Genomic DNA, 26,693 nt, shown 5'->3' with positions numbered 1-26,693 from the left:
GTCAGCAGCCATAAAAGCAAACAGGATGCTAGGAATTATTAAAAAAGGGATGGTTAACAAGACTAATAATGTCATAATGCCCCTGTATTGCTCCATGGTGCGACGTCATTTGGAGTATTGCATTCAATTCTGGTCTCCTTATCTCAAGAAAGACATATCGGGCTAGACAAGGTTCAAAGAGTGACCAAGATGGTAAAGGGGATGGAACTCCTCTCATATGAGGAAAAATTAAAATGGTTAGGGCTCTTCAGCTTGGAAAAGGGACAGCTGAGGGGAGATATGATTGAAGTCTACAAAATCCTGAGTGGAGTAGAACGGATAACAAGTAGAGGTCTGCATGGGAATGGGGATTGCAAGGATCCCCCCCTGGCCCACGGGAGTCCCACGGGGACGCCCTCCTGGCCCATGGGACTTCCACGGGGATGAAAACAGGATTTTATTTACTGAGGCCTACCTAAATTCTGGCGATGCAGCTGCGACAAGTCAGGCGCCATGGCGGAAACAGCCATGTGAGCTCAGCACGTACAAAGCTGAAAGCCTTGCTTGCTGATTGGTCCTGCGGCACGGCGGGGCGGGATCAGCAAGCAAGGCTCTCAGCTATGTACATGCTGCTTGTTTGCTCTATGGCTGCAGGTCTCCTTTCTTTGGGGCACCATACCTCCCTCATACAAAGGCCGGGAATGCAGAGTTGGTTCCGTTCTCAATAGGGGAATAAGAGGATGTCTCGGTAGGCTGGACTGCATCACGGCACCGGCTCACTGCTCAGCCACTGGGAACCCAGATTCGGTCCTGTTCTGGGTGGAGGACACTTGGGGGGAGGGATGGCTTGTTTGCGCCATCGTGCTGGCTCACTACTCCATACGAGTTCTACAGCTCATCCTTAGCCACTGTCCACTTCCATTCCTTCCTTCTGCCAGGGATCTTTAGTGTTTATCTTGTGCTTCTTGAGTTTGAATTTTTTATTTTGCTTCGACTGCATCTCCTTGGAGGCATTTACCCACTGTTCTTTATATGGCCGAAAAGACAAAAAATGCAGAGGAAACCCATGGCATAAACATGTTTCTACATTGTGGGTTTGCTTTATGGAGATGACAGAGTATATCTGACCATCATTAAAAATGAAAGTGTTAATGAGACATGAAAACTCTGCCGGCAAAAGCACAGAGTCTGTCCCATTCTAGGGGGAAAAAACCTAGCGGGGACCTAGCTGCACCACAATATTGTCTTCTAGAAAGCATAATGGACTGGGGGGGGAGGGGTCTAGCAGTGTGTGACACCATTTGGACCCATGTAGACTTGCACGGCCATTCTGATGCTGACCTGAGGTCCCTTTCTCTCCAGCACCTTCCCTCTCCTCCATTTCCATTCAGCATCTGCCCCTCCCCCTCTTTCCATCCAGCATCTGCCCCTCTCTCTCCCGCTTCTGCCCAGCATCTGATCTGTCTCCTCTCTTCCACCTTTCTGCCCCCTCTGTCATCCCATCCATCATTCACTCTTCTTTCTCCCCCTTCCATCCAGCATCTGCCCATCTTTCCCCCCTTTCAGCTCAGAAACTGCTTCATTTCTCTTTCTCTCCCTTCTATTTAGTGTCTGCCCCATCTTTCTCTTTCCTCCATTCCATCCGCATCCTCTCCCTCTCCTCCCTTCCATTCAATTTCTTCCTCCCCTCTCTTTTTCTTTACATCCATCATCTGTCTTTTTCTCTCTCCCCAGGCATTCCAGCTTGTCTTATCTTTCCCCTTTCATCCAGTGTGTCTGATCCCTCCCCCTTTCTATCTACAGTCTGTCTTCTCTCACCTCCTACATCCAGTATCTACCCCCTCCCACCTGACACCTCAGCCGCCGCCAGACTGATGCGAAGCCTTCCCTCCGATGTCAGCTCTGACTTCGGGGGAAGACTTCTGGGTCGGCTACATATGGGGTGCTGCAGGCTGCCTCCAACCCCTGATGTTATCTGGACTCAAATGAAGGGGTGGGAAAGAGTGCATTTTTGGACACAGAAGGCATGAACTGGGGTGAGAGGAATGGAGGGAAAGAGATGCTGAGGTGGGGGAAGGAATAGAAAGGGAGAATTGGGTGTGGGTGTGTCAGTGAGCGGGAAAGAGAGATGGTTGTGTACACACAGGGAATGAAAGAAAGAGGAGAATTTTTGGTCATAGGGAGGGAGGTACAGAATATGACAGGGAAGAAAAAGATGAGAGTGAGAAATGTGGTGGCAAGGGAACAGTGGGACAGACTGAAAGGGATGTAAGAGGGAGGAATGTTGGACAGTGGTGAAGGGAATGGAGGGAGAGATGTGGCATGGTGCTGGAGAGAGGTGCTAGAAGGAGAAATGTTGGGCATGGGGCTGGTGGGCAGGCACGAAAGATGAGAAAGGGATAAATGCTGGACCATGGTAGGAGGAACCAATGGACAACAACAGAAGAATTTACAGAAGATGGGAAAGCGGAAAAAAGAAACTGGGACCAACTTTATGGAAAAATAAGTCTCCAGACAACAAAGGTAAAAAACGGAATTTATTGACTAAAATATGTTAGCTTTGGGAAATGTATATAGCAGATATCTTTGTATTGTGTTCAAAAGAAAAGGAAATGCATTTCTGGTTTTATTTCTACAGTGAAGTACTTGCTGACCCTTGCTGTGACTGGTGGGGATCCCCAAGCTCCGTCAGCAGAGGACCTCCTCTAGAGATGGCTAGAACTCCCCTCCACCAAGCACAGCAGTCACTGGCAGCATCCATGAGCCACTGAGGTGCCAGCATCTGTGACTCAGGGACGCTACTGCTGCCTGCCAAGCTTGGCAAAAGGGAACCCTGGCCAACTGCAAAGGAAGTCCTCAGCTGACAGCTTGGGGGTTCTCATCAGCTGAGTATTTATATTTTATATTTACATTAGACTAGAGGCTCTGGTAGAAACCCGTTTACAAAGTATGTATTCTTCCCAATAAATATTTCCAAATTAATAAAGTCTCTTTGCTTATTTGTAAATGGGTCTCTACCAAAGCCTTTAATTCAGTAGCATAATTAAATGAAATAACTATTTCTGAGGTTTATAGGGATGGGCGGGGACGGAGGGGATTCCTCACGGGGATGGGTGGGGACGGAGAGATTCCTCGCGGGGACGGGTGGGATTCCTCACAGGGACGGGTGGGATTTTGGCGGGGATGGGTGGGATTTCTGTCCCCGCGCAACTCTCTAATAACAAGTAGATCAATTTTTCACTCTGTCAAAAATTACAAAGACTAGGGGGACACTTGATGAAGTTATAGGGAAATACTTTTAAAACCAATTGGAGGAAATTTTTTTTTCACTTAGAGAATAGTTAAGCTCTGGAACGCGTTGCCAGAGGATGTGGTAAGAGTGGATAGCGTAGCTGGTTTTAAGAAAGGTTTGGACAAGTTCCTGAAGGAAAAGCTCATAGTCTGTTATTGAGAAAGACATGGAGGAAGCCACTGCTTGCCCTGAATCGCTAGCATGGAATATTGCTATACCTTGGGTTTTGGCCAGGTACTAGTGACCTGAATTGGCCTCTTTGAGAATGGGCTACTGGGCTTGATGGACCATTGGTCTGACCCAGTAAGGCTATTCTTATGTTCTTATGTAAAATACAGAGACACAACATCTCAAAACCGAACAGAGAAAGGCTAGCAATGGAATTGTGAAACGGAAAGATGCTATGAACCATTATGTTGAGACTGAGGAGGAAAAAAAGTACATGTGCTTAACAAGTACTACTGTTCCGTCTTCACCAAGGAACATCCTGGAGTAGGACCTCGGCTGGCTGATAACAATGGGCCATACGCCAGTGGGCTTCTAAATAAAAATCCCCAAGGGGGAGAATTGAATCTGCCGCCCCAGCAACTTTTCTAGGTGACCTGCCATTTGGGAATTCACGAGACTGACACGGGAACTTGAGGCAGCCATTTTTGATGGTGGATCTGCTTGGAAGAGGAGTGTAGGAAGATCACACCTGCCCTGCTAACTATTACTACCATTTATCACTTATATAGCACTCAAAGGCATATGCAGTGCTGTACATTTTGACATTTAATAGACTGTCTCTATGTAATGTAATTTATTTCTTATATACCGCTACATCCGTTAGGTTCTAAGCGGTTTACAGAAAATATACATTAAGATTAGAAATAAGAAAGGTACTTGAAAAATTCCCTTACTGTCCCGAAGGCTCACAATCTAACTAAAGTACCTGGAGGGTAATAGAGAAGTGAAAAGTAGAGTTAGAGGAAAAATAAAAATAAAATAAACATTTTAACAAGACAGCATTGATCTAAATACTTTGGAAGGTAGAAGAGAGGAGAGAAGGCTCAGAAGAGCTTAATCTAACTTGGACAGACAGACATGACAGAGGGTTGGGGTTTGCAGAACCCAATGTGAGAGAGTTAGGAGTTGAAAGTAGTCTTAAGAGGTGGGCTTTTAACTAGGCCTTGAACACTAACAGAGACGGAGCCCACTGTAGGGATTTAGGCAGCTTGTTCCAAGCATACGGCGCAAGGTAGAAGGGACGGAGTCTGGTGTTGGCAGAGGAAGAGAAGGGCACAGATAAGAGGGATTTACCAGCTGAGCAGAGCACACGGGGGAGGGGGGCAGCGGACATAGGGGGAGGTAAGCGAAGAGAGATAATGAGGGGCAGCTGAGTGAGTGCATTTGTAGGTCAGTAAGAGGAGTTTGAATTGTATTTGGAAACAGATGGGAAGCCAATGAAGTGACTTTAGGATAGGAGTAACATAGAAACATGATATCAGATAAAGGCCAAATGGCCCATCTATTCTGCCCATCTGCAGTAACCATTATCTCTTTCTCTCTCCAAGAGATCCCATGTGCCTATCCCAGGCCCCTTTGAATTCAGACACAGTCTGTCTCTACCACCTCTTCTGGAGGACTATTCCATGCATCTACCACCCTCTCTGTAAAAAAAGTATTTCCTTATATTACTCCAGAGCCTATCACCTCTTAACTTCATCCTATGCCCTCTCATTGCAGAGTTTCCTTTCAAATGAAAGAGACCCGTCTCGTGCGCATTTACATTACGTAGGTATTTAAATGTCTCGATTATATCTCTCCTCTCCTGCCTGAGTATAGCAGCTTTCCCAGAATATGAGTCATGGAGTCAAATTCTGGACAGATTGGAGGGGATCAAGATGGCTAAGTGGAAGGCCTGAGAGTAGCGAATTACAGTAGTCTAAGTGCGAGGTGATGAGAGCGTGGATAATGGTTTTGGTAGTGTGCTCAGAGAGGAAGGGTCGGATTTTGATGTTTAGAGGAAGAAGTGGCAGGTTTTAGTGATATGTTGTATGTGGACAGTAAAGGAGAGAGGAGTCAAAGATGACCCCGAATTTATGAGCAGAGAAAACAGGAAGGATGAGAGGGTTGTCCAGAGATAGAGAACAAGGAAAGTGGGGAGGTGTGTATAAGCAGGAAGATGAGCAGCTCCATTTTAGCCATATTCAGTTTTAGATGGCGGTGAGATAACTAGGCAGCAATGTCGGACAGGTAGGCTGGGTTTCAGTAGAGGTATTTGGCGCAGAGAGGTAGATTTGGGAGTCGTCAGCCAAGAGGTAATACTGGAAGCCATGGGAGGAGATCAGGGCTTCAAGTGAGCAAGTGTAGATTGAGAAAAGGAGTGGTCCCAAGTACACCAATCGCTAGCAGGATGCCTGCGGAGGAGGAACCACCGTTGCATACACTGAAGGTGCAATGGGAGAAATAGGAAGAAAACCAGGAGAGGGCAAAACCCTGGAACCCCAATGAGGACAGCGTAGCAATAAACAGTATCACTGCTAGACAACCAGGGCTTTAAAGGTAAGCTCTGGAGGGGTCCCTAAAGTTATTCGAAATTTTTTTAATATTCACATGGGAGCTGTGGCCCCAATTCCCGCAAATATGAAGGGAGACCTGTAATTCTAATTTTACACAAATGAAATGGCAGGTGAACACAAAGCAAAATTTGCCACGTACCTAGGTGAACACATTGTGCTGTTTGTGAATTTGGATGCTTCCACAGTAGAAATAAGTAACTTTATAGCGCTGAATATCATTTTTGCTCATTTCATTTTAGCAGTACAGAATTATAACTTTGTTAACAAGATGTTTGAAATAACACTGGAGAATTTGATGGGTAGCAATGTCAAATCTTTCATTTCTTCTCTTTTTTTTTTTTTCTCCTACCTCATCTTTATGTTTAATACTTTTCTTGTCATATATGTTATACATTTTGGAATTAAGAGATAAATAGATTATGCTAAAGTTTCATAATCCCCGTTAGATGCTTTCCGATACTTATCCACACTTTCCATATACAGTATATTGGATATCTGCTCAACTGCCTGTGCTCCATTCACACTTTATCTTGACCAATGTGTTCTGATCCACTAAGATCCATAATGACAGAGAAAAATGAAAGGGGCATCCTACCGCCATCTGGCAGCCAATCGGGATGCATGTTTTTAGAAATAAAAAACTCCCCAAGGCAGGACGCTATGTTATAGGCATTTGTCACAGGTCGGGACACCTAAGTTTGCCCAAGGGTGGGTGTGGTTTTGCCTGGAAATGTCCTTAGGTGAGTTTAAGCAGCCCTTGGCGTCTCCCTAGAGCCGTAACAGACACAGATGTGGCTGGCTGAGCTGATCACGTCAAGAGAAAATACCCCTGTTGCAATGAGCTGAACCAGCGAACCCGACACATACCCCCAAAACTGGCAGGAGGGATACTTACTCCCTCCTGTCACCGACTCTCCAGAACCCCTGACACCCCCCCAATTGTAGTCTAGCAGGAGTGATACCCGCTCCCTCCTACCATTGACCTTCCAACACGCCCCCCCGCCCCCCAAATTGTAGCCTGGCAGGAAGGATGCCTACTCCCTCCTGTCACCGACTCTCCAGAATCCCTGACACCCCCCTAATTGTAGTCTAGCAGGAGTGATACCTGCTCCCTCCTGCCGTTGACCTGCCAACACGCTTCCCTCCCCCCAAACTATTACCTGGCAGGAGGGATGCCCACTCTCTCCCGTCACCAGCCCTTTCGATCCCTCCGAACGCCATCCCCAACCCTCAAGACCCCCCCAACATCCCTGAAACCTTAACACCCCAGTCCGACTGGGAGGAACCTTAGTAATCTGAGCCAATCGGGGCCTTAGGCCTCCTTCCCGGATGCAATGGATGTGGCCTAAGACTGAAATTGGCTCAGATTGGGAAGGAGACCTAAAACCCCAATTCGGGAGAGGCCCTATTAGGCATTTGAGCCAGTCAGGGCCCTAGATCCCTCCCAGTGCATCTCAGGAAGCACTGGGAAGGCCCACCATTTTGAAGAGGTGGGCCTGCCAAAGGGAGTAGGCATCCCTCCATTGGACTTTCCTCAGGAAGGTATGGGGGGGGTGGGGGGGGGTTTCAATGGATCAAAGGGGCCAGTGGAAATGGTCATCCCTCCTGGACTACAACTGAGGGGGGAGGGGTGTGTCAGGGGTTCAGGAGAGTTGGAGGCAGTTGGCATCCCTCCTACTGGGCTACATTGGATGAGTGTTGGGGGTTCGGGAAGGTTGGAGGAAGGAGGGAGTGAGCACCCCTTCTGTCAGGCTATAATTGGAGGGGGGTTATAGGCGGCAGAAGGGAGGCATGCTGATTTCGGGGGGTATGCATCAGGGGGTCCTCTGCTGCAGCCATCTCAGCTGATCGTGGCAGGGGTATTTTTCCCCCGATCAGCTGAGCAGGCAGGACTCTCTGAAAGTGCAGTTTTGGGAAGTCCTACTGGCTCAGCTGATTGGGGATTTCCTCACTGCGATCAGCTGATGACAAGGGATCCCTCAGTAAAGATAGGCGGCTGAACTGCCTATCTTTGCTATCAGGTTATGGCACGATTCTCTAAGTAGTGCCTGTGACAAGGGCACTGGTTAGAGACTCAGGGGGTTTAGGCATCTGTTTGATAGGGCAGATGCGATTTTGCATAGGACTCCGGTACCTGATTCTCAGCCACCAAGAACGGTGTCCTATACAGATTCAGGCCCAAAGTGCTTAAAGTTTATAAAGAAATAAAATCTGCTGTAGCGCCATTGCTTTAATGACCCTTTACTTACCTCATCTGCTTTCCAATACTCTTCTGGCTTTGTGATATCGTTTCCAAAGTCAGAGTCAGAGTCCGAGTCAGAATCCGAGTCCGAGTCAGAATCTGTACTGCTGGAGTCTGATGTAGTTGACAAACTTGGCACAGGAAGTCTCTTCAGTTCTACCCTGATTTCTTTAAAGATACCAAACCTCTTTCTTAAGAGAGAATCTTTCTTCTTCCTGACTATTAAACTATCCTCTTCCCAAGGACACACAATCTCAACTGGGATCTGAAAGTACAAAAATGCAGCGATTAAAGACTTTTTTCCTCATGCTACAATACGCACACACTTCAAAGGAATAACTAATGCTTGAGATACAGGATAGAAAACAAATGTTTATCAATCTGGGTAAGGATAATGCATTTGATATACTGTAGTACAAGCAAAGCGGTTTCTTGGCTACTATAACTATCTTTGAATGTAACCCATGTTGAACTAGACAGTGAGATGGGATAGAAGTACTGATATTTAGTTTAATTTACAGTGCTGTTAAATGTGTTTCCTGTTAGTTCTGTTCCTACGTTGTTTACCCTGTTATATGTATTTATTTGATATTGGGTTACAGGCTGTACATACAGAATGCATAGTCAAACGGGTTATAAATTACCTAAGCAGTTTTTATGATGTATGTAAACGTGTGCGCCGTTCTCAGCTCTTCTGGGAGGATGCGATATAAATGCAAATGAATAAAAATGGGCCCTTTCTCCATTTTTGTGATACATGTACAAACAGCTGAGCTCATTCATTAGCTCAGGTAAAGTAAACGTATACACAGAAAAAGTATAAAATGTAAATATATTTTTAAAAATGAAAAATGTGCCACCCTTGTCTGCTCTTTGATTGTTTGTCATTAGATCCCCCCCCCCCCGCCCCGGCAAAAGCGATGAACCTAGAAATGCCTAAATAAAAGTTTTCTGTGCCTGCTTGTTGGTGCCAACTCCGAGGGGAATTTCTCCTTAGGAATCGCACTTTCTTTCTCGCTCCCTGCAATGTTTTGATACAATTTCAGCTGCTTCACGGCCGTCGGACCTTTCATCACTCAACACCCTAGATAGAGAGGGCATCGAATGAACTGCTCCTAAGTGGCTCCTCTGTTTGATCATTTGGTTTGTTTAGTTAAAGGTACATCCTCTCATTTACGATGATAATTACTCTTCAAATTTCCTCATTAGTTGCCTCCTGGCCAGTCACAGTTATTAGTATCAAAATCGAGTTGCTGCCCTAGGATGTGGCTCACTTTTGAATTATTGGCCAACATATTAACAAGAGCTTCAGGATAGGGGAAGATTGTTCCTTGTGCCCCATTTCATCCTCTCTAAAATGCAAGTGTGAGAAGACTATCAAACTCTGGCAAATGTTGCAGTTAGATTTTCTAATCTATCCTTGCTAGGGGAATTGGGTTTGAGTCCCTCGTGCTACATTCATGTTTGGTCCCAGGAGGGCACATTGGATCAGCCGTTTTACATTTCAACAATCTGCCATCTGCTGGGCAGATGCCCCTGTACCCGAGGCAGGCTTTCATAAGCTGAAACACGGACTGTGGCGGGTCTGCAATCAATCTGAGTCAAAGACTGTTTTACTGACTTTTAAAAAATGTTTAAATGTGTACAGTTCCATCCCCACTTTTTCATTATCTGCCATTTCTTCATGGAGCAATCTTTTCCCTTTTTTTTTTGCTGTGCATTCAGTTTCACACGTTACAGGCCACCAACTTGATTTAGTAATCTAGGCAGACATTGTCCTCAACTGCTAAATTTTACAGCATCTGATCTGATCCTTCATCTTATCTTCTCCACAGATCCCATTTTCTTCTGTTTTTTTTTATAAGTATTTTTTGAAACTCTATAAATACAGCAAGGAAAGTCCAAACAGGATCATGAAACAGAATAGAGGTACGAATAATCATAAAGGAATCCCGTAAGTTTAGCAGTAATTGAGAAGGAAAACCCAGTGCTGGGCAGGCTTCTCTGTTCTGTGCCCTGAATGTGTATGAACAGAAATCTGCTTGACACTGGCCTGGCAAAGACAAATCAAGTACGATACGTTTGTTTATTTTATTTAAACTTTATATACTGCCTTTACTGGCAAGCAAGCCAAAGCGGTGTACATAATAAAAACTAAAAAAAGAAATTCAGAAAGGAATGCCAGCTGTCACTCTACAAGAGTTAATTCAATATGTATTATCACATCGCACATTGTGAGTTTATCTTGTTGGCCAATTGGATGGACTGTGCATCTCTTTATCTGCTGCCACCGAATATGCTAAAATGGTAATTTCCCTTTCCTCAAGAGTTAATGCCATTTACCACTACCCTTCTGGCACTTTCCTGTCAACCAGTTTCTAACCCAGTCAGTTACCTTAGGGCCCATACTGAGGGCACTATTTATAAATGTGCTATTACCAAACCTTCAACTCTGACTCAAACTCCTACTGATATTAGGCTGGTAGATATAAGCATAACATTATTTTGAAGCTGAAGTCAGAGCCAGTACATTTTTACAGATTCCACTCCATCCAAAATCCCTTGACTTCAACTGTGCAGAATTATGTCACAGCTTTCATAACATCTAAATACCCACATCTAGTGTTCCCTATTGATTCAACAGTAGAAAATCGCCTGGGCCAGATGGTATATATCCCAGAGTCCTGATAGAACCGAAAAATGAACTTGCAGAACTATTGGTCATTTCTTTTAAAAACCAGCATAGTATCGAAAACTGGAAGGTGGCCATCCTGATGCTGATTTTTAAAAAGGGTTCCAGAGGTGAGCTGGGAAATTATACTGGTGAGTCTGACGTTGGTGCCGGACAAAATGGTAGAGACTATTATAAAGAACAAAATGACAGAACATACCATATATACTTGAATATAAGTTGATCTGAATATAAGTTGAGCCCCCCATTTTTCCCCTCAAAAAGGAGGAAAAATTGTTGACTCGAATATAAGACTGGCAGCTTAATATTCAAGTACCCTGCCAGGATCTGCACCCAGCACTCCCTCCCTCCCCTGTCAGGCTCTGCACCCAGTCCCCTCCCTGCCAGGCATTAAACCCAGCCCCTTCCCTCTACCCTGCCCCCCTTCACTACCCATTGTACTTCCTCTCTGCTGATATCCTGCATGCCACCACACCTTCCTTATGATCTGCGTACCTGGAATTCCTGGTGGGACAGAGGTGTAGTGGGCTCCTGCCCCACTGATGAGCAGGTCGCTGCCCTGAGTTCAGCTGTACCGAGCAGGAGTGCACTTTGAGCACTGCTGCTCAACGCTGAGCAGTTTCCTGAATGGCTACGGCGAGTCTCATGAGAATTCACGGGAGCCACTCAGCACAGAGCAGCAGCGCCCAAAGCGTGCTCCTGCTTGGTACAGCTGAAGCCAGAACTCATGGCAACAACTGGCTTAGCAGTGGGGCAGGAGTGCAGAAAACTCGCTCCTGCCCGTTACACCTCTGAACTAGAGAATGACACGGGGAAAAATTATATCCCCGTCACTGCCCCGTCCCCGGATCACCATCCTCTTCACCGCCCCGTTCCCACCGTCCCCTTCACCGCCCCGTCCCCGTCTCTGCCGTCCCTTCACTGCCCTGTCACCGTCCCCGCTGTCCCTTTCACAGCCCCGTTCCCATCTTCAGCGTCTTCTCCTCTCCGTCCCCCCACCCCCAGCATCCTTCATGCGGTCCAGCAGCTCCCTCCCACCGGCCAGCCGTGCATTTCTCTCCCTCTCTCTTACCTTCTCTTGTGGCGAAACTGGCAATTTGTATAAGGCTATGCGCTGTATTACAGCCGAAGCCTTGAAGTCATATCGGGTTGCCTGCTAGAAAAGTCTCCTCCGATGCAACCGGAAACAGGAAGTTGCGTCAGAGGAGATTTTTCCAGCAGGCAACGCGACGCAACTTCAAGGCTCTGGCTGTAATACAGCGCATAGCCTTATAGAAATTGCCAGTTTCAACAAGAAAAGGTAAGGGAAAAGGAGGGAGATGCATGGGCGGTGGGAGAGAGGGAGCTGCCGGATCGAACGCTCGTTCACTGCGTGTGCTAACCATTCACCGCTCCACGGGGCGGTGAATGGCCTTATCCCCAATCTCGCGGTGACCGTTTTGGCCGGTTACCCACGGCTAGCCGCGGGTAACAACCACTGTGCCATTCTCTACTCTGAACCACCAGGGATTCCAGGTACGCAGATCATACGAAAGGCATGGCAGCATATTGGCATATAGGAGGTACAATGGACAGGGGAAGGAGGGGGAACAGGATGCAGAGCCTTGTTCAAATTTTCTGGTCACCCAATCAGGTTCGTTTGGCACGATTTACCTTTAGTAAAGCCAGGTGAACCGGATGATATTGTGTATTTGGATTTTAAAAAGGCATTTGACAAAGTATCCCATGAAAGACTTCTGAGGAAATTAGAAAGTCATGGGAAAGGAGGTGATATTCTATTATGGATTAAGAACTGGTTGAAAGACAGAAAAAAAAAGAGATTGGGTTTAAATGGTCAATATTCTCAATGGAGAAGGGTAAATAGTGGGGTTCCTCAGGGGTCTGTGCAGGGACCGCTGCTTTTTAACATATTTATCAATGATCTAGAGATGGGAATAACTAGTGAGATAATTAAATTTGCTGATGACACAAAGTTGTTCAAAGTTGTTAAATTGCAAGAGGATTGTGAAAAATTGCAAGAAGACCTTATGAGACTGGAAGACTGGGCATCAAAATGGCAGATGTGAGCAAGTGCAAAGTGATGCATGTGGGAAAGAGGTACCCGAACTATAGCTTTGAGATGCTGGGTTCCATGTTAGGAGTCACTGCCCAGGAAAAGGATCTAGAGGCGTCATTGTTGAGAATATGTTCAAACTCTTAGCTCAATGTGCTTTAGCTGCTAAGAAAGCAAATAGAATGTTAGGAATGATCGGGAAAGGAATGGAAAACAAAGATGAAAATGTTATAATGTCCTTGTATCACTTTATGGTACGGCCGCAGTTCGAATACTGTGTGCAGTTCTGGTCGCCATATCTCAAAAAAGATATAGCGGGATTAGAAAAGGTACAGAGAAGAGTGACAAAAATGATATAAGCAGGATTAGAAAAGGTACAGAGAAGGGTGACAAAAATGATAAAAGGGATGGGATGACTTCCCTATGAGGAAAGGCTAAAGCAGCTAGGGCTCTTCAGCTTGGAGAAGAGACAACTCAGGGGTGATATGATAGAGGTCTATAAAATACTGAGTGAAGTGGGAAGGGTAGATGTGAATCGCTTGTTCACTCTTTCCAAAAATACTAGGACTAGGGGACATGCAATGAAGCTATTAAGTAGCAGATTTAAAAGAAACTGGAGAAAATATTTCTTCACACAACGTGTAATTAAACTCTGGAATTCATTGCCAGATAATGTGGTGAAATCAGTTAGCTTAGCGAGGTTTAAAAAAGATTTGGATAAATTTCCTAAAAGAGAAGCCCAAAGGCCATTATTGAGATGACTTGGGGAAATTCATTGCTTATTCCTAGGATAAGACACATAAAATGTTTTACTACTTGGAATCTAGCTAGGTACTTGGGACCTATGTTGGCCACTACTGGAAACAGGATACTGGGCTTGATGGACCTATGGTCTGTCCCCGTATGACAATTCTAACACAGTATCTATTTCCAATAGCGGCCAATCCAGGTCATAAGTACCTGGCAGAAAACCCAAATACTAGCAACATTCCATGCCACCAATCACAGGTAAAGCAGTTGCTTTCCTCGTGTCTATCTCAATAGCAGACTATGGACTTTTCTTCCAGGAACTTGCCCAAACCTTTTTTAAACCTAGATATGTTAACCACTCTTACCACATCCTCCAGCAATTTGTTTTGTTGAGTGAAATATTTCCTCCTCTTTGTTCTAAAAGTATTTTCATGCGACTTCATTGATTATCCTCTAGTCTTTGTACTTTTTGAAAGAGTAAAAATAAAAAAAAGTGATCACTTAACTGTTCTCTACCACTCAAGATTTGATTTTCCCTCAGCTTAAGAGCCCCAACCTCTTTAGCCTTTTCTCATATCATTTATTATTTTGGTGGTCTTTCTTTGAACCTTTTCTAATTCTGCTATATCTTTTTTGAGATATGACGATCAGAATTGAACGCAATACTCAAGGTGAGGTTGTACCATGGAGTAGGGTAACCAGATGTCTGGATTTACTCATCATTCCACTGAACATACATTCTTCTAGGCCTCGCTAACTACTGTATATTAAGCTAACTCTCGATAGCAGGGATGTTATAGTCTTCTCGCTAGCTCCGACTGCTATGCTTTTGACCTGGTTTTCCATTGCAAATGCAAGCAGTGTCTCATTTCCGGCTCACCACACAATTGTTTCCCACGTACTCACCTTTATAGGACCCCCAGGGACCCCTGAAGAAGACTTTTTGTCGAAACGCGGACCGTGTTGGGTCCTGTATCCCTAGCGGACTAGGTCCTTTAAGGCTCTTATGTGGATGATTTACTTTGATGTGGATGGAATTATTTTATGTGGATGATTTTAGTGCACCTTTGGAACTTTGATACTTTCAAATAAAGTCCATTTGGGAACATTGTCACTCCACAGAGTTTTTTTGGTTTTCTTTTGACCTTGTCAATCATGCTTTCTAAACCATTTACGTGACCTCAACATTACCAGTCTGGCCCTGCCGTGGTTTCATTTTTACCTAACAGAGCATTTGTACCTAGTTTGCCATTCAGGTTCCTCTTCTAAACCATTTCTCTCTGGTGTTCCTCAAAGATCAATCTTGGCACATATTTTGTTTTAACATTTTTCTGCCACCCTTAACTCTTCTATTACAATCTGAGGCTGGAGCTTTAACCACTGCACTAGAAAACCAGTAAGCATAAATAGGCTTTAAAAATATTTTGCACAAGCTTCTGGAGGAACTCTATAGCCCATTATAAAGGCAGACTTAGGGAAAGCTGATAAGCAGAATGGAATCTTACTAAATTTTGGGATCCTGTTCGATATGTCTGATCTGGATTAGTCACTGTTGAAAACTGAATACTGGCTTGGTGAACCTCTGATCTGACCCTCATGGGCTGAGAAAATCCTGCATACTACTTTTCTGGCCTTCTCATTTTATCTAAAGTTTCTGGGAGCAAGGATTTCACCTTCCTATCTGTTGTAGTTCCAAGACAGACTTGCTTTATGCTCTCTATTGCTTCCCTTTAATGGTGATATACACTTCTCCCTCCGTATTTGCGGTTCCCGTACCTGCGGTTTCGATTATTTGCGATTTTTCGGCCGCTGACTCCGACCTCCAAAAAACGTCACCACTCAATTTTTTTTCCGTTTATTGTTCTGTACAGTCCCCTGAAATTGCTGGTTATTCGCGGTTTCATTAGTAAAAATGATGGTGTTTATTTAAAACCGCGAACAACATATAAAAAAGTTATTCGCAGTTTTTTCATATTTGCGCCTATTGGCAGCCTGCATCCACTGCGAATACGGAGGGAGAAGTGTAAACACAGGACATATAAAAATGAACTGTGTCATATGCCCAACCAGTGACTCTCATATAAACAGTACATTCCCAAAAATCATTCACATATATTTCTTATATATAAATAATCATAATTAACGTTGTGATCTTCTGAGTTTTACCTTCAAGGTAATGTGACAACATCGCTATTAATAAACACTTCTTCATTAGGTCATTTAAATTCATCAATATTAAAATTGCACTTTTTATCTTCTTATGTATAGGAGACCCGATTTGCCCAATTAATTCCATTTTACATGTCAAACTTTCCAAAGGCTCTTCACAATGATCTTACTTTGCAATTTACAAGAGTTATAAAGTGAATCCACTTACCTCTTCCTCTTTTACATACACACTGCCAAATTGTTTAAAGTGAAACCTAGCGTCAGCTGGTCCATTCCTAGAGGACTCTAATTGTTGGCTATCTACCGCATAATGTTCTTCTTCCAGTAGGTCATTCCTTTCCACCACAGTTTTACCAGGCCCAGCGTCTGCTTCTAGTTTCACGTTAGTTTTTGCATTTAAATCTGTTCTTGGAACATTTCCACTTTTATGTTTGGACAACACTATATTAACCACTTCACTGGTAAGTTTTGTGACAGAGCCAGAACTCGCTACCTCTGGTGCTTTTCTAGGTAACGTTTCATTGGGTCTTTGGACACTCTGACAGGGCTGCTTTTCAGGTTCCTCTGTGAGGATGTCTGAGCCTTTCTTGGTCAATAAATACACTTTCCCATTGCACATAACTAAAGCATTATCCTTTATTGGAGTTATTTTATTTATGGTTGCTCCAGAATTGGAACAGAGCGATAAGATATTTGCAGAATTGTATTCCACATTCCTCATTTCTGCCAAAGATTTAAGTATCTTGGAAGCTGTGTTATTGGATGACTTAACAGGAACAAGGCACGGTGATGATGACAACTGAGGATTCTCTTGTACAACCCATTTCATTGGAGACGCTTGGGGCTGTTGACTCTGTGAAGCAACTATATTTGTTTGTGACCTTGTCGTGACCATTTCTCGTTTGGGGCAAATGTTTTTTAAACGCTGGGAACCCACTGTTCTCACCGTGTTGACTGGAGACACATAGATGACGGGAGGAATATTTTTAGTTTGCTGTGCTCCAGAACTAGGTACTGCTGTTAGTATTTTCTGCTGGATGGCAGGTGGAAAGCAAGAGGCTGAAACAGACTTAACTTCGGCATGAGCTGGAATCTGAAGATGATGCCCAGAGGGCAACACTGGTGACTTCACAGTCAGTGGTAGATTTTTAGCATTAATTGACATATATGCTTTGTCGCTTTGTTTGGAGGAAAGTGATAGAGAGATATTTGGCAGAGATGGCATAGAAGCGGTCTGGACTGAGGAAGAGGAGCAGACGGAGGAGGAGGAAGAAGAGGAAGTCCTGTTATTCACAGTGATTACTGGAGAGGTGTTTGTATTAATATGACTCGTTAGAATGTAATTTCCAGTGTTCACCTGCTGGAAAACAGGTACCTGAATTGATGAAGCCGCAGTAGGGCTTGGAAACTGTGCTTGAAAAACATGAATCGGGTTTGCTGTGTTCGGAATCGAAGAGGAAGAATTCCTATTTTCCACAGAGGCTAATGGAGATGTGACTGTATTAATCTGATTTGTAAGAATGTAGCTTTTAGTGTTAGGTTGCTGGAAAACAGGTACCTGAATGGATGAAGCCGCAGTGCTGTTTGGAAGTTGTGTTTGAAAAACATGAACTGGGTTTGCTGTGTTCACTTTTGAAGCGTCACATAAAACAGAGTTCTGAGCTGGTGGTGGCTGGTTTCCAGAAGATTTGGAGACTGGAATTAGTTTTAAGACATTAGCTCCATCTGTTCCAACATTCTGAACTAGTTGGTACATACATCCTGCAAGACTGAAATATACAAAAGATCAAGTTTAGATTTCCACACTTTGACTACCCTAAAAAGCCAAAAATACATACCATTAGATACATCATCAAAAGTATTACTAGATTATGTTGCAAAAATAAGTTACCTTCCAAATATCACAGCTCTAAATCATTAAGACTCTTTAAGGTGATTAGATATATCACAGAATATTCAAATTGATATCCCTAGTAGCTGAATATACAGTTTGTTGCAAAAATAAGTTAGACAGAATTGAGCCAGTTTCTATTATTATGGCAGAAAGGTTTTCAATGCTGAATGGTACAATTCAGGGAAGCTCAGTGATGAAGGATGGAAGCTTCCAAGCACCGGGTTTCCTAAATATGCCTGGAGCTGGCCTAGCTAAAGCTACTCTGTACCAGGAAGAGCTGAAGAATGGTATGGGAAAAACAACCCCCAAATAAAAATTAAAATCAAGAGAAAAAAATGTACAAACATAAGAAAAATGTTTAAAAAAATATACCCAACCCCAAACAAATAAAAAGAAATCCACAACAAAACTCCCCAAAAAACGTATACCTAGAAAGGAGAAATTAGATCTTACCTGCTAATTTTCTCTCTTTGAGTTTCTCTAGACCAGGGATCTCAAAGTCCCTCCTTGAGGGCCGCAATCCAGTTGGGTTTTCAGGATTTCCTCAATGAATATGCATTGAAAGCAGAGCATGCACATAGATCTCATGCATATTCATTGGGGAAATCCCGAAAACCCGACTGGATTGCGGCCCTCAAGGAGGGACTTTGAGACCCCTGCTCTAGACCAGTGTAATAGCTTATTTACAGGAGTACCCCAGAAAGAATTAAAACATTTACAAATAATTCAAAATGCTGCAATAAAATTAATAACACAATCTAAGAAATACAATCATGTTACCCCCCTACTTCGAAATGCCCATTGGCTGCCAATTAATCATAGAATTTCTTACAAAATCTCTCTCATAACATTTAAAACAATTCATTCTAAACTGCCCCAATTTATTGATAAATATCTTATCCCATATGACCCACCCCTCAGTCTTAGATCATCTAATCGTAAATTGCTGACGGTCCCCTCCCTTCATATAATAGGAACCAAAAGGCCTGACATTTTCTCAGTCGTAGCCCCTCAACTTTGGAAGACCCTACCAGCTCTTGTTAGAGAAGAAGCCTAAAGAGTCATTTATTTCAAGAAGCTTTTAACATTTGATTGAAATTTTACAGTATCCTTTTTAACTCTCTTAAGGAATTAAGCAGCAACGAGCCCTATCCTTTTGTTTTTTTTCCTTATTTGTCTTTCGTTCCTATCCAAATTGTATTTCTAACCCTTCCTTTTGTCTCCCATCTGTCTCATTTATCCCTTTTTAATATGCCAATAAATTATTAGTTGATGTTTCTTTGTAATTTTTTTGCTTTTTGTAAGTATTAATGGTATTGTTAATGGCATTTTTATTATGCTCATGCTCTTTTTTTTATATATATTATAAACTCGCTTAGAAATTAGATAAGCGATTAAATCAAATTTTAATAAATCCTTGAAACCTCAGCAGCACAGTAAATTCTGGGCTGCGACTGGAGGGCACCTGGAAATGCGTGGATGTCATTATGTCAACATCCGTGCAAAGGCCTTCCAGACGGGGCCCCGAGCTGCCAGTGGAGGGGGGGGGGGGGTGCTGGAGCAGGAGAAGAGGTGTGGGTGTCAGCTGCCTACAGGATGTGCTTCTCGCCGTGAGAGGCATGTCCTGTAGGCACTCAGCCAGTGCCTTTCCTCCTTGCTGGCGTCTCATGGCACACAGTTTGCAATACACTGCTCTAGATTATTCTTGATGAGTGGGTATATGGCCTCCTACCAACAGCTGGGGATTCTGGGAACTACTGAGAGACATTATCGTATAAGATCCTGGGCAACCCTACTGACCAAGAAAGATGGTATAAAGAAACAGACCCACAACCACCCACCCTCCTTTTGGGAGGACGAGCTAAATAAATAAATAGTGAGGGACACTGGCAATGTCCGAGGCAGAAATCAGGCATTTGTTACATCGACTGAAACCAATGCTTGCACCATTTGATTTTCATACTGTAGTTCAGGCTATGGTCTTGTCGAGACTTGCCACTGCAGGTTGTACAAAACACAGTGGCAAGATTGATTATGGGACTGTCCAAATATGATCACATTTCACCATATCTACAGCAATTGCATTGGCTACCAGACGCCTTCAAAATACAATATAAAGCAGTAATGATCTGCCATCAATTCTTGTATGGAAACATCCCAGAGTTGTTTAAAACTAACAAGTCCAGTTGCACACCAAACAGATCATTACGTTCTAAAAATTCAGCTTTACTGAAGATGAATGTAAACCCAAGGTTTGTTGAAACTGGCCAAATGACTTTCTGCTGTGCAGGAGTTAAAAAAATGGACCTCCCTTGTGGGCCAAATACGAAAAAGGTCTGAATAAGATTCCAAGCTATAAAAGCCTCCTCTCTGCTCTCTCAATCTATCTATCTCTTGGCACTCTGGTCCTCTCTTGTTTCTCTTGAGTTCTAGCTCTCTCTCTTTCTCCGTCTATCCTTCTCTTTATCTAAACTTGGACAATCACCCCATCCCCCTTTTCTCTCTCTCTCTGCCTTTCCCTGGAACTTCACGCTTCCTTCTGGACTCTGTAAGGCAGGGAAACTGCTTTGCTCTCTGCTTAATTGTAATGCTTAATTGTTGTAATGCCTATGAATACTACTTTTCTGTAAGACTATTTCTATAATATATTCTTTATGCAATCACCTCTGGCTGTGCCTCTTTGATTCTACTTCCTGGTGAATCTTCAGTGAGGGAACTGAACCTGGGACCGGGCGTTTGTCAGGGCGCCTCTCAAGTGACCCCACCAACCATATATTGTGGGGGCCACTAACAAACCTGACAATAACCACCAAACTACAGGAAATTTCCTCATAATACACAGAAGCAGCATCTCATTTCAAAGTGTTTGTGAGATGGCTTGTTAAAGATGAAGTTACCCAGAAACCAATTTTGCTCAGCTTGGCATGTTTTTATGTCCTCTAGTCTTGTACCCAGGGTCTTCAGGGAGGGGGGGTCCCACAAGGAATTCTTCTTCAGTTATCTACCTGTTCCCAATTCTACTTTCTGCAGAAAAAAACAAAACACCCTGTTTTCACAGTTCCCTGCAAACTGGCCCAATAGTCGTTACCTTGCCCACAGGAACCAATCTTGACATCAAACAAACCTCCAAAATACACAACTCCGACCGATCAGACCCTTCTTCCAGAGTCACTACTTTGCGATACTGACACAGATGCTGATACTATCCCAACTAGACTATTGTAACTCACTTTATGCAGGAATAAACACCACCCTCACCTGGAAACTTCAACTGATTCAAAACACAGCAATACGACTAACCTTCAAACTGAAAAAATATGACTCCATCTCGCCATACTTCAACAAACTCTACTGGATATCAATTGATGCTCGCATTAGATTGAAAATATGTATTATGTACCACATCTTGTATGCAAGCTTAGCCATGCCTCTCATAAACCTCTCCACCAATTCAACCAGAAACCCCTTCTTATCCTTCCATCCCCTAAAGCAGGGGTGTCAAACTCAAATCACATAAGGGGCCGAAATCTAAAACACAGGCTAAGTCACGGTCCTAATTTTTTATTAAGATACTTAGTCTTAGTAGAAGTATAGGGTTACAACCTCTCCAACCCCATGCCGGTTCTATGGTATAGACTTTTCCTCCCTCTTTTAGGTCCTAGTTCACGCTTGCTGTCTAACACCAGCTCTGACAGGATACACATTTCAAATCTGACATATTGTAATCACAAAATAGAAAATAAAATGATTTTTTCCAGGAGTCGGTAGATAAATGTTCCGACTCCGACTCCTCAGTTTTTTGTACTTCAGACTCCGACTCCAGGTACCCGAAATTTCCTCCGACTCCAACTCCATAGCACTGGTTAATTTTCAGATCATTAAAATGGAATGTCAAGTTGAGAGAAATGAGCATTTTCGACACCACCTTCTTTTTGCTTTTAATCAAGGTTCTAAGGCCGCAGAAGCTGCTTGCAACATTTGTGCTGTGTATATAGTGGGTGCTATAGCTGAAAGAATCGCTCGTGATTGGTATACCAAGTTCAAAAATGGAGTCGGTAGATAAATGTTCCGACTCCTCAGTTTTTTGTACTTCTGACTCCGACTCCAGGTACCTGAAATTTCCTCCGACTCCACAGCCCTGATTTTTTCTATCTTTTGTTGTCTGGTCATTTTGCTTTTCCATCATCTTGGTCCTAGTTTCTCTTTCTGATTTTTGTCTACTAATTTTCTTTCCAGTGTCTGCTGTCCATTTTTCCTCCTCTTCTCTCTTGTTCCATTCCTTCCTTATGCCTGTCTCCAACATTGATTTCTCCCATTAAGCTTTCTTAACTTTTTCTTTTTTGCATCTGTCCTCTCAAATCTTGCCCTCTCACCCTTTTTTTTTTAAATTTTCAGCTCTCTGTCAATTCTCCATCTCCTCTCAGTCCATAGCTCTCTGATTTCACATCTCACTCCTTTCCCAGCCTATTTCCTTCTATCTACTCCCCATTACCACATCTCTGCTCCTCTTCTCTCCCCTTGGTCCAACATTTTGCTCCCTCTCTTTTCTGTTGTTCTTCCCTCCCCCCTTGATGCTGAACAATGAGATGGAAGCAAAAAAAAAGATGCTGCATCTCTCTCTTCCTTCCACCCTCAGGCCTAACATTTCTCCCTCCCTTCTATCCTTAGATCCAACTTCTCTCCCTTTCTCTTCCCAACTGCCCACCAACCCATCTCTTCCCCTGTCTGCCTGCCTCACTCCCTCCCTCCCCACAGTTCCACCATGTCTCCCTTTCTCTTCCCAACAGTTCTCCCTTCAAGTATCTTTATCCCTCTTCCTCCACACCACCCAGGTCCAACCTCTCTCCCTTCAAGTATCTCTTTCTCTCTTCCTCCACACCACAAAGGTCCAACCTCTCTCTCTTCATAGCCCAGCACGTCTTCCCTCCAGTGCCTGTCCCTCTCTCCTCACAGCCCAGCATGTGTTCTCTCCCGCACCAGTCCGATGTCGCCATCAAGCTGAAAAATCAGCTGGCCTCTGCAGTGATTCAGCAAAGTTGTCCATGGCTCCCCTTCCTGCTTTCCGTCTGCCATGGTCTGATGACGCGCAACTTCTGGTTTCTGCTCGGTTGGCCCAAGGCAGATGAAAATCAGGAAAGGGAGCCAAGAACAAAGAACATAAGCAGTGCCTCTGCTGGGTCAGACCAGGGGTCCATCATGCCCAGCCGTCCGCTCATGTGGCAGCCCATCAGATCCAGGACCTGTTAGTAACCCTCTACCTATACCCTTCTATTCCCTTTTCCTTCAGAAAATTGTCCAATCCCTTCTTGAACTCCAATACCATACCCTGTCCTATCACGCCATCTGGAAGCGCATTCCAGGTGTCCACCACCCGTTGGGTGAAGAAGAACTTTCTAGCATTGGTTCTGAATCTGTCCCCTTTTAATTTTTCCGAATGCCCTCTTGTTCTTGTAGTTTTCGAAAGCTTGAAGAATCTGTCCCTCTCCACTTTCTCTATGCTCTTCATGATTTTGTAAGTCTCTATCATATCCCATCTAAGTCTCCGCTTCTCCAGGAAAGAGCCCCTGTTTCTCCAATCTTCCAGCATATGAAAGGTTTTCCATACCTTTTATCAAACGTGTCGCTCTCTTCTGAACCCTCTTGAGTATCGCCATATCCTTCTTTAGATACGGCGACCAATATTGGATGCAGTACTCCAGATGCGGGTGCACCATCGCCCGATACAATGGGAGGATAACTTCTTTCGTTCTGGTTGTAATACCCTTCTTGATTATACCTAGCATTCTATTCGCTTTCTTAGCCGACGGCTTCATGGTCTTGTCCACTATTACCCCCCAAGTCCCTTTCTTGTGTACTCTCACTCAGTAACAGCCCTCCAATTGTGTAGCTGTACCTCGGGTTTCTATTCCCTACGTGCAAAACTTTACATTTCTCAACAACATTGCTGAATCGCTGCCAAGGCCGGCAAGTTTTTCAGTGTGACAATGACATTGGACCAGCATGGGAGGGAAGACATGCTGGGCTGTGAGAAGGGGAAGTTTATGAGCACTGCCACGGGCCATATAAAATGGCCAGGCAGGCCAGATTCAGCCCGTGGGCCTTGTGCTTGACACGTGCCCTAAAGGAATAAAATACAAGTGCACATTCAGAACACTTATCACCTAACTCGGCACAAAAACCTGGCACGACCTCCCTACAGCAATCAAAACCGAGCCCAGCTATCTCAAATTTAGGGAAAAAAATGAAGACTCTTCTCTTCAGGGCAACACAATCCATTCACAATCAATAACCTGCACGGAATGAGATTTCAATTCTTCAATGAAAACTGTTCCGCTAATTTCTACCTACCTTATTCCACCTTCTCTCTCCTCTCTCAGTCTCTTCTCCCCCCTTTCTTCAATGCACTTCTCGAATTGTACACCGCCTTGAACCTACTTAGGCATAGAGTGACTCACAAATTGTAGATTAGATTAAAACTATCCAAATATAAACCAAGGTAACCATTTTCCCCCCAAAGGAGAGGGAAAAATGGCTGTCTTGAATATAAACTGAACTCATGGTAGTCTCGTTTACTGTGGGAACTTGCGGCAGCCATTTTGAGTATGAGACTGCACGGGGCAGGAGCATAGGGGGATTGCTCTTGCCCTGGCTCATCACTGGACCAGCAGAGTTTAGAGGCTTGAGATGGGTCCATGTCTGTTTTATCATTGCCTCTGTGAGAATTTCCCTAACCCCTATAAAAAGCTCTTAACAAGCATGAAAAATTTTTTTACACTGCTCGATCACAGCATTCTAGATATTTTACAATTAATACATAACTGTGAGGTGTGGCACTGCCTTCTTTATGTTGGGGTTATTACAGGTATTTTAATTGTTTGCATCGTTTTTAAGTTAATTCATGTGATAAAGTTTAGCTATATTCTGACCTATATTATGAACGTAAGACTTGCCGCTGCTGGGTCAGACCAGTGGCCCATCATGCCCAGCAGTCCGCCCTAACTGAGACTAGCCTTATCTGCATACATTCTGGTTCAGCACAAATTGTCTAACTTTGTCTTGAATCCCTGAAGGGTGTTTAACCCTATAACAGCCTCCGGAAGAGCATTCCAGTTTCTACCACTGTCTGGGTGAAGAAGAACTTCCTTACATTCGTACGGAATCTATCCCCTTTTAACTTTACAGAGTGCCCTCTCCTCTCTACCTTGGAGAGGGTGAACAACCTGTCTTTATCTACTTTGTCTTGAATCCCTGGAGGGTGTTTTCTCCTATAACAGCCTCAGGAAGAGCGTTCCAGCTCTCCACCACTCTCTTGGTGAAGAAGAACTTCCTTAAGTTTGTACGGAGTCTGTCCCCTTTCAACTTTAAAGAGTGCCCTCTCATTCTCTCTACCTTGGAGAGGGTGAACAACCTGTCTTTCTCTACTAAGTCTATTCCCTTCATTATCTTGAATTGCTGTGATTGGCCACAAGGGCAGTATATCAAGAGATGTGTATGAATAATTCAAGTTTTATTAGGATTTTATTTACCGCCTATCAAGGTTATCTAAGCGGTTTTTTACAATCAGGTACTCAAGCATTTTCCCTCTCTGTCCCGGTGGGCTCACAATCTATCTAATGTACCTGGGGCTATGGAGGATTAAGTGACTTGGTTTTGCAGTGCCTGATGTGTGGACTGAGGCTGCAAACTTTTCCCGAGTTAATTTGCACTTACCAGCTGGGACAAACACTAGCCACGCCCCACACTGGGGGGTGAGAGGTTTTAAATTTGCTGTAAGGTGCCTGAGGAGCATGACCAAGCAATTGCTGGTTGAGAATGGAGATTGATGCTGGCTGGTTTTAAGAGTTAAAAGGTTAATAGTCATTATAAAAAGATTTGGCCGATTGGGCATCCCTCCTGCCGCTTTCGTTTGGGGAGTTGGGGGGGGGACGGGTGGCCACAGCCACTAAACTTATTGCGGCAGGGAGATCCCTTGCTGCGATAAGCTTAGCGGCCATGTCTACTTACAACCCAATTCTCTTTATGTGCGATTCTATATAGGACACCTGTCGGCTTCTGAGACTGGGCATCCTATACAGAATCCGGGCCTAAATGTTTACTTTGTTTCTTTTATTATTTTTATGGAGATAGTTGAGGAGATACTCTTGCTGGAACCACTTTTTGTAGGTGATCAGAGGAATTGAAACAAAATCACTATTAATTTGGAAAACTAAATACAATAGTAGTCAATTATCAGGGCCTGATGGCATTTACCCCAAAGATTTAAAGGATCTGGAAATCTGCAAATTTTCATTTAAATCTGTCTCTGTACCTGATAACTGAAATGTAGCCAAGGTAACATTGGTTCTCATAAAGGGCTCCAGGTTGATCCGGGTAACTATCGTTCATAGAAGAAAGTGTTTATGTAAAACTCAAAGTGGACACAACCATGGGACGACTGAATCCATTCCAAGAAACAGGAGTTCACAGAGGTTTTAATAGGCCAGAGATTTATTTATTAATTCCCTGAAGATGGGAGAGGTTCCATGGGATTGGAAGACAATGGACGTCGTCTCTCTCCACAAAAATGAAGAGGAAAACTACAGGCCAGTAAGCCTCATTTTAATGGTTGGAATAGTAATAGACAAATAACTATGGTGAATTTAGGAAACACCTAAAGACATACCTGTTCTTGAAGTACCTAGGTAGTGGAGCTGCACAATCTCTCCCATAACAACCACTAATCTTCAACTATGTAAGTTCCACTCAATTTGTAGCACCTTTCTTAATCATTGTAAACCGCATAGAACTTCACGGTCCTGCGGTATATAAACTGTTATTATTATTAGACTAGAGGGAGGCACTGCTGAAGGAAAGGATAGTGAATGGATTTATATAATCTGAAGAAAATCTTGTCAAATGAATCTGATTGATTTCTTTGACTGGGTGACCAGAGAACCCGATCAAGGACACACACTAAATATACACTTCTCCCTCAATATTCACGGGGGTTAGAGACATAGCCAGCCCTCGAATATTAAAAAAACAGCAAATAATATTCGGGCCGGTACTGACCCACCCC

The 26,693-nt window shown here is 43.8% G+C and overlaps 1 protein-coding gene across 1 annotated transcript in view; it reads right to left on the bottom strand.

Annotated features, from left to right (window-relative positions):
* LRIF1 (ligand dependent nuclear receptor interacting factor 1) overlaps positions 1-26,693 on the bottom strand; it is a 49,150-nt gene that overhangs the window by 9,086 nt on the left and 13,371 nt on the right. Inside the window, exons 2-3 of the mRNA XM_033948823.1 lie at positions 15,950-17,510; positions 8,085-8,342 (exon numbers count right to left, since the gene is read on the bottom strand). Coding sequence (XP_033804714.1) covers positions 8,085-8,342; positions 15,950-17,510 — 1,819 coding nt within the window. The remainder of the gene's footprint in view (positions 1-8,084; positions 8,343-15,949; positions 17,511-26,693) is intronic.

Source organism: Geotrypetes seraphini, chromosome 6 (assembly GCF_902459505.1).
Source record: "Geotrypetes seraphini chromosome 6, aGeoSer1.1, whole genome shotgun sequence".
In the NCBI taxonomy this organism is placed as follows: Eukaryota; Metazoa; Chordata; class Amphibia; order Gymnophiona; family Dermophiidae; genus Geotrypetes; species Geotrypetes seraphini.
Note: the sequence above shows the minus strand (reverse complement) of the source record. Positions and strands in the feature narration are given on the sequence as shown.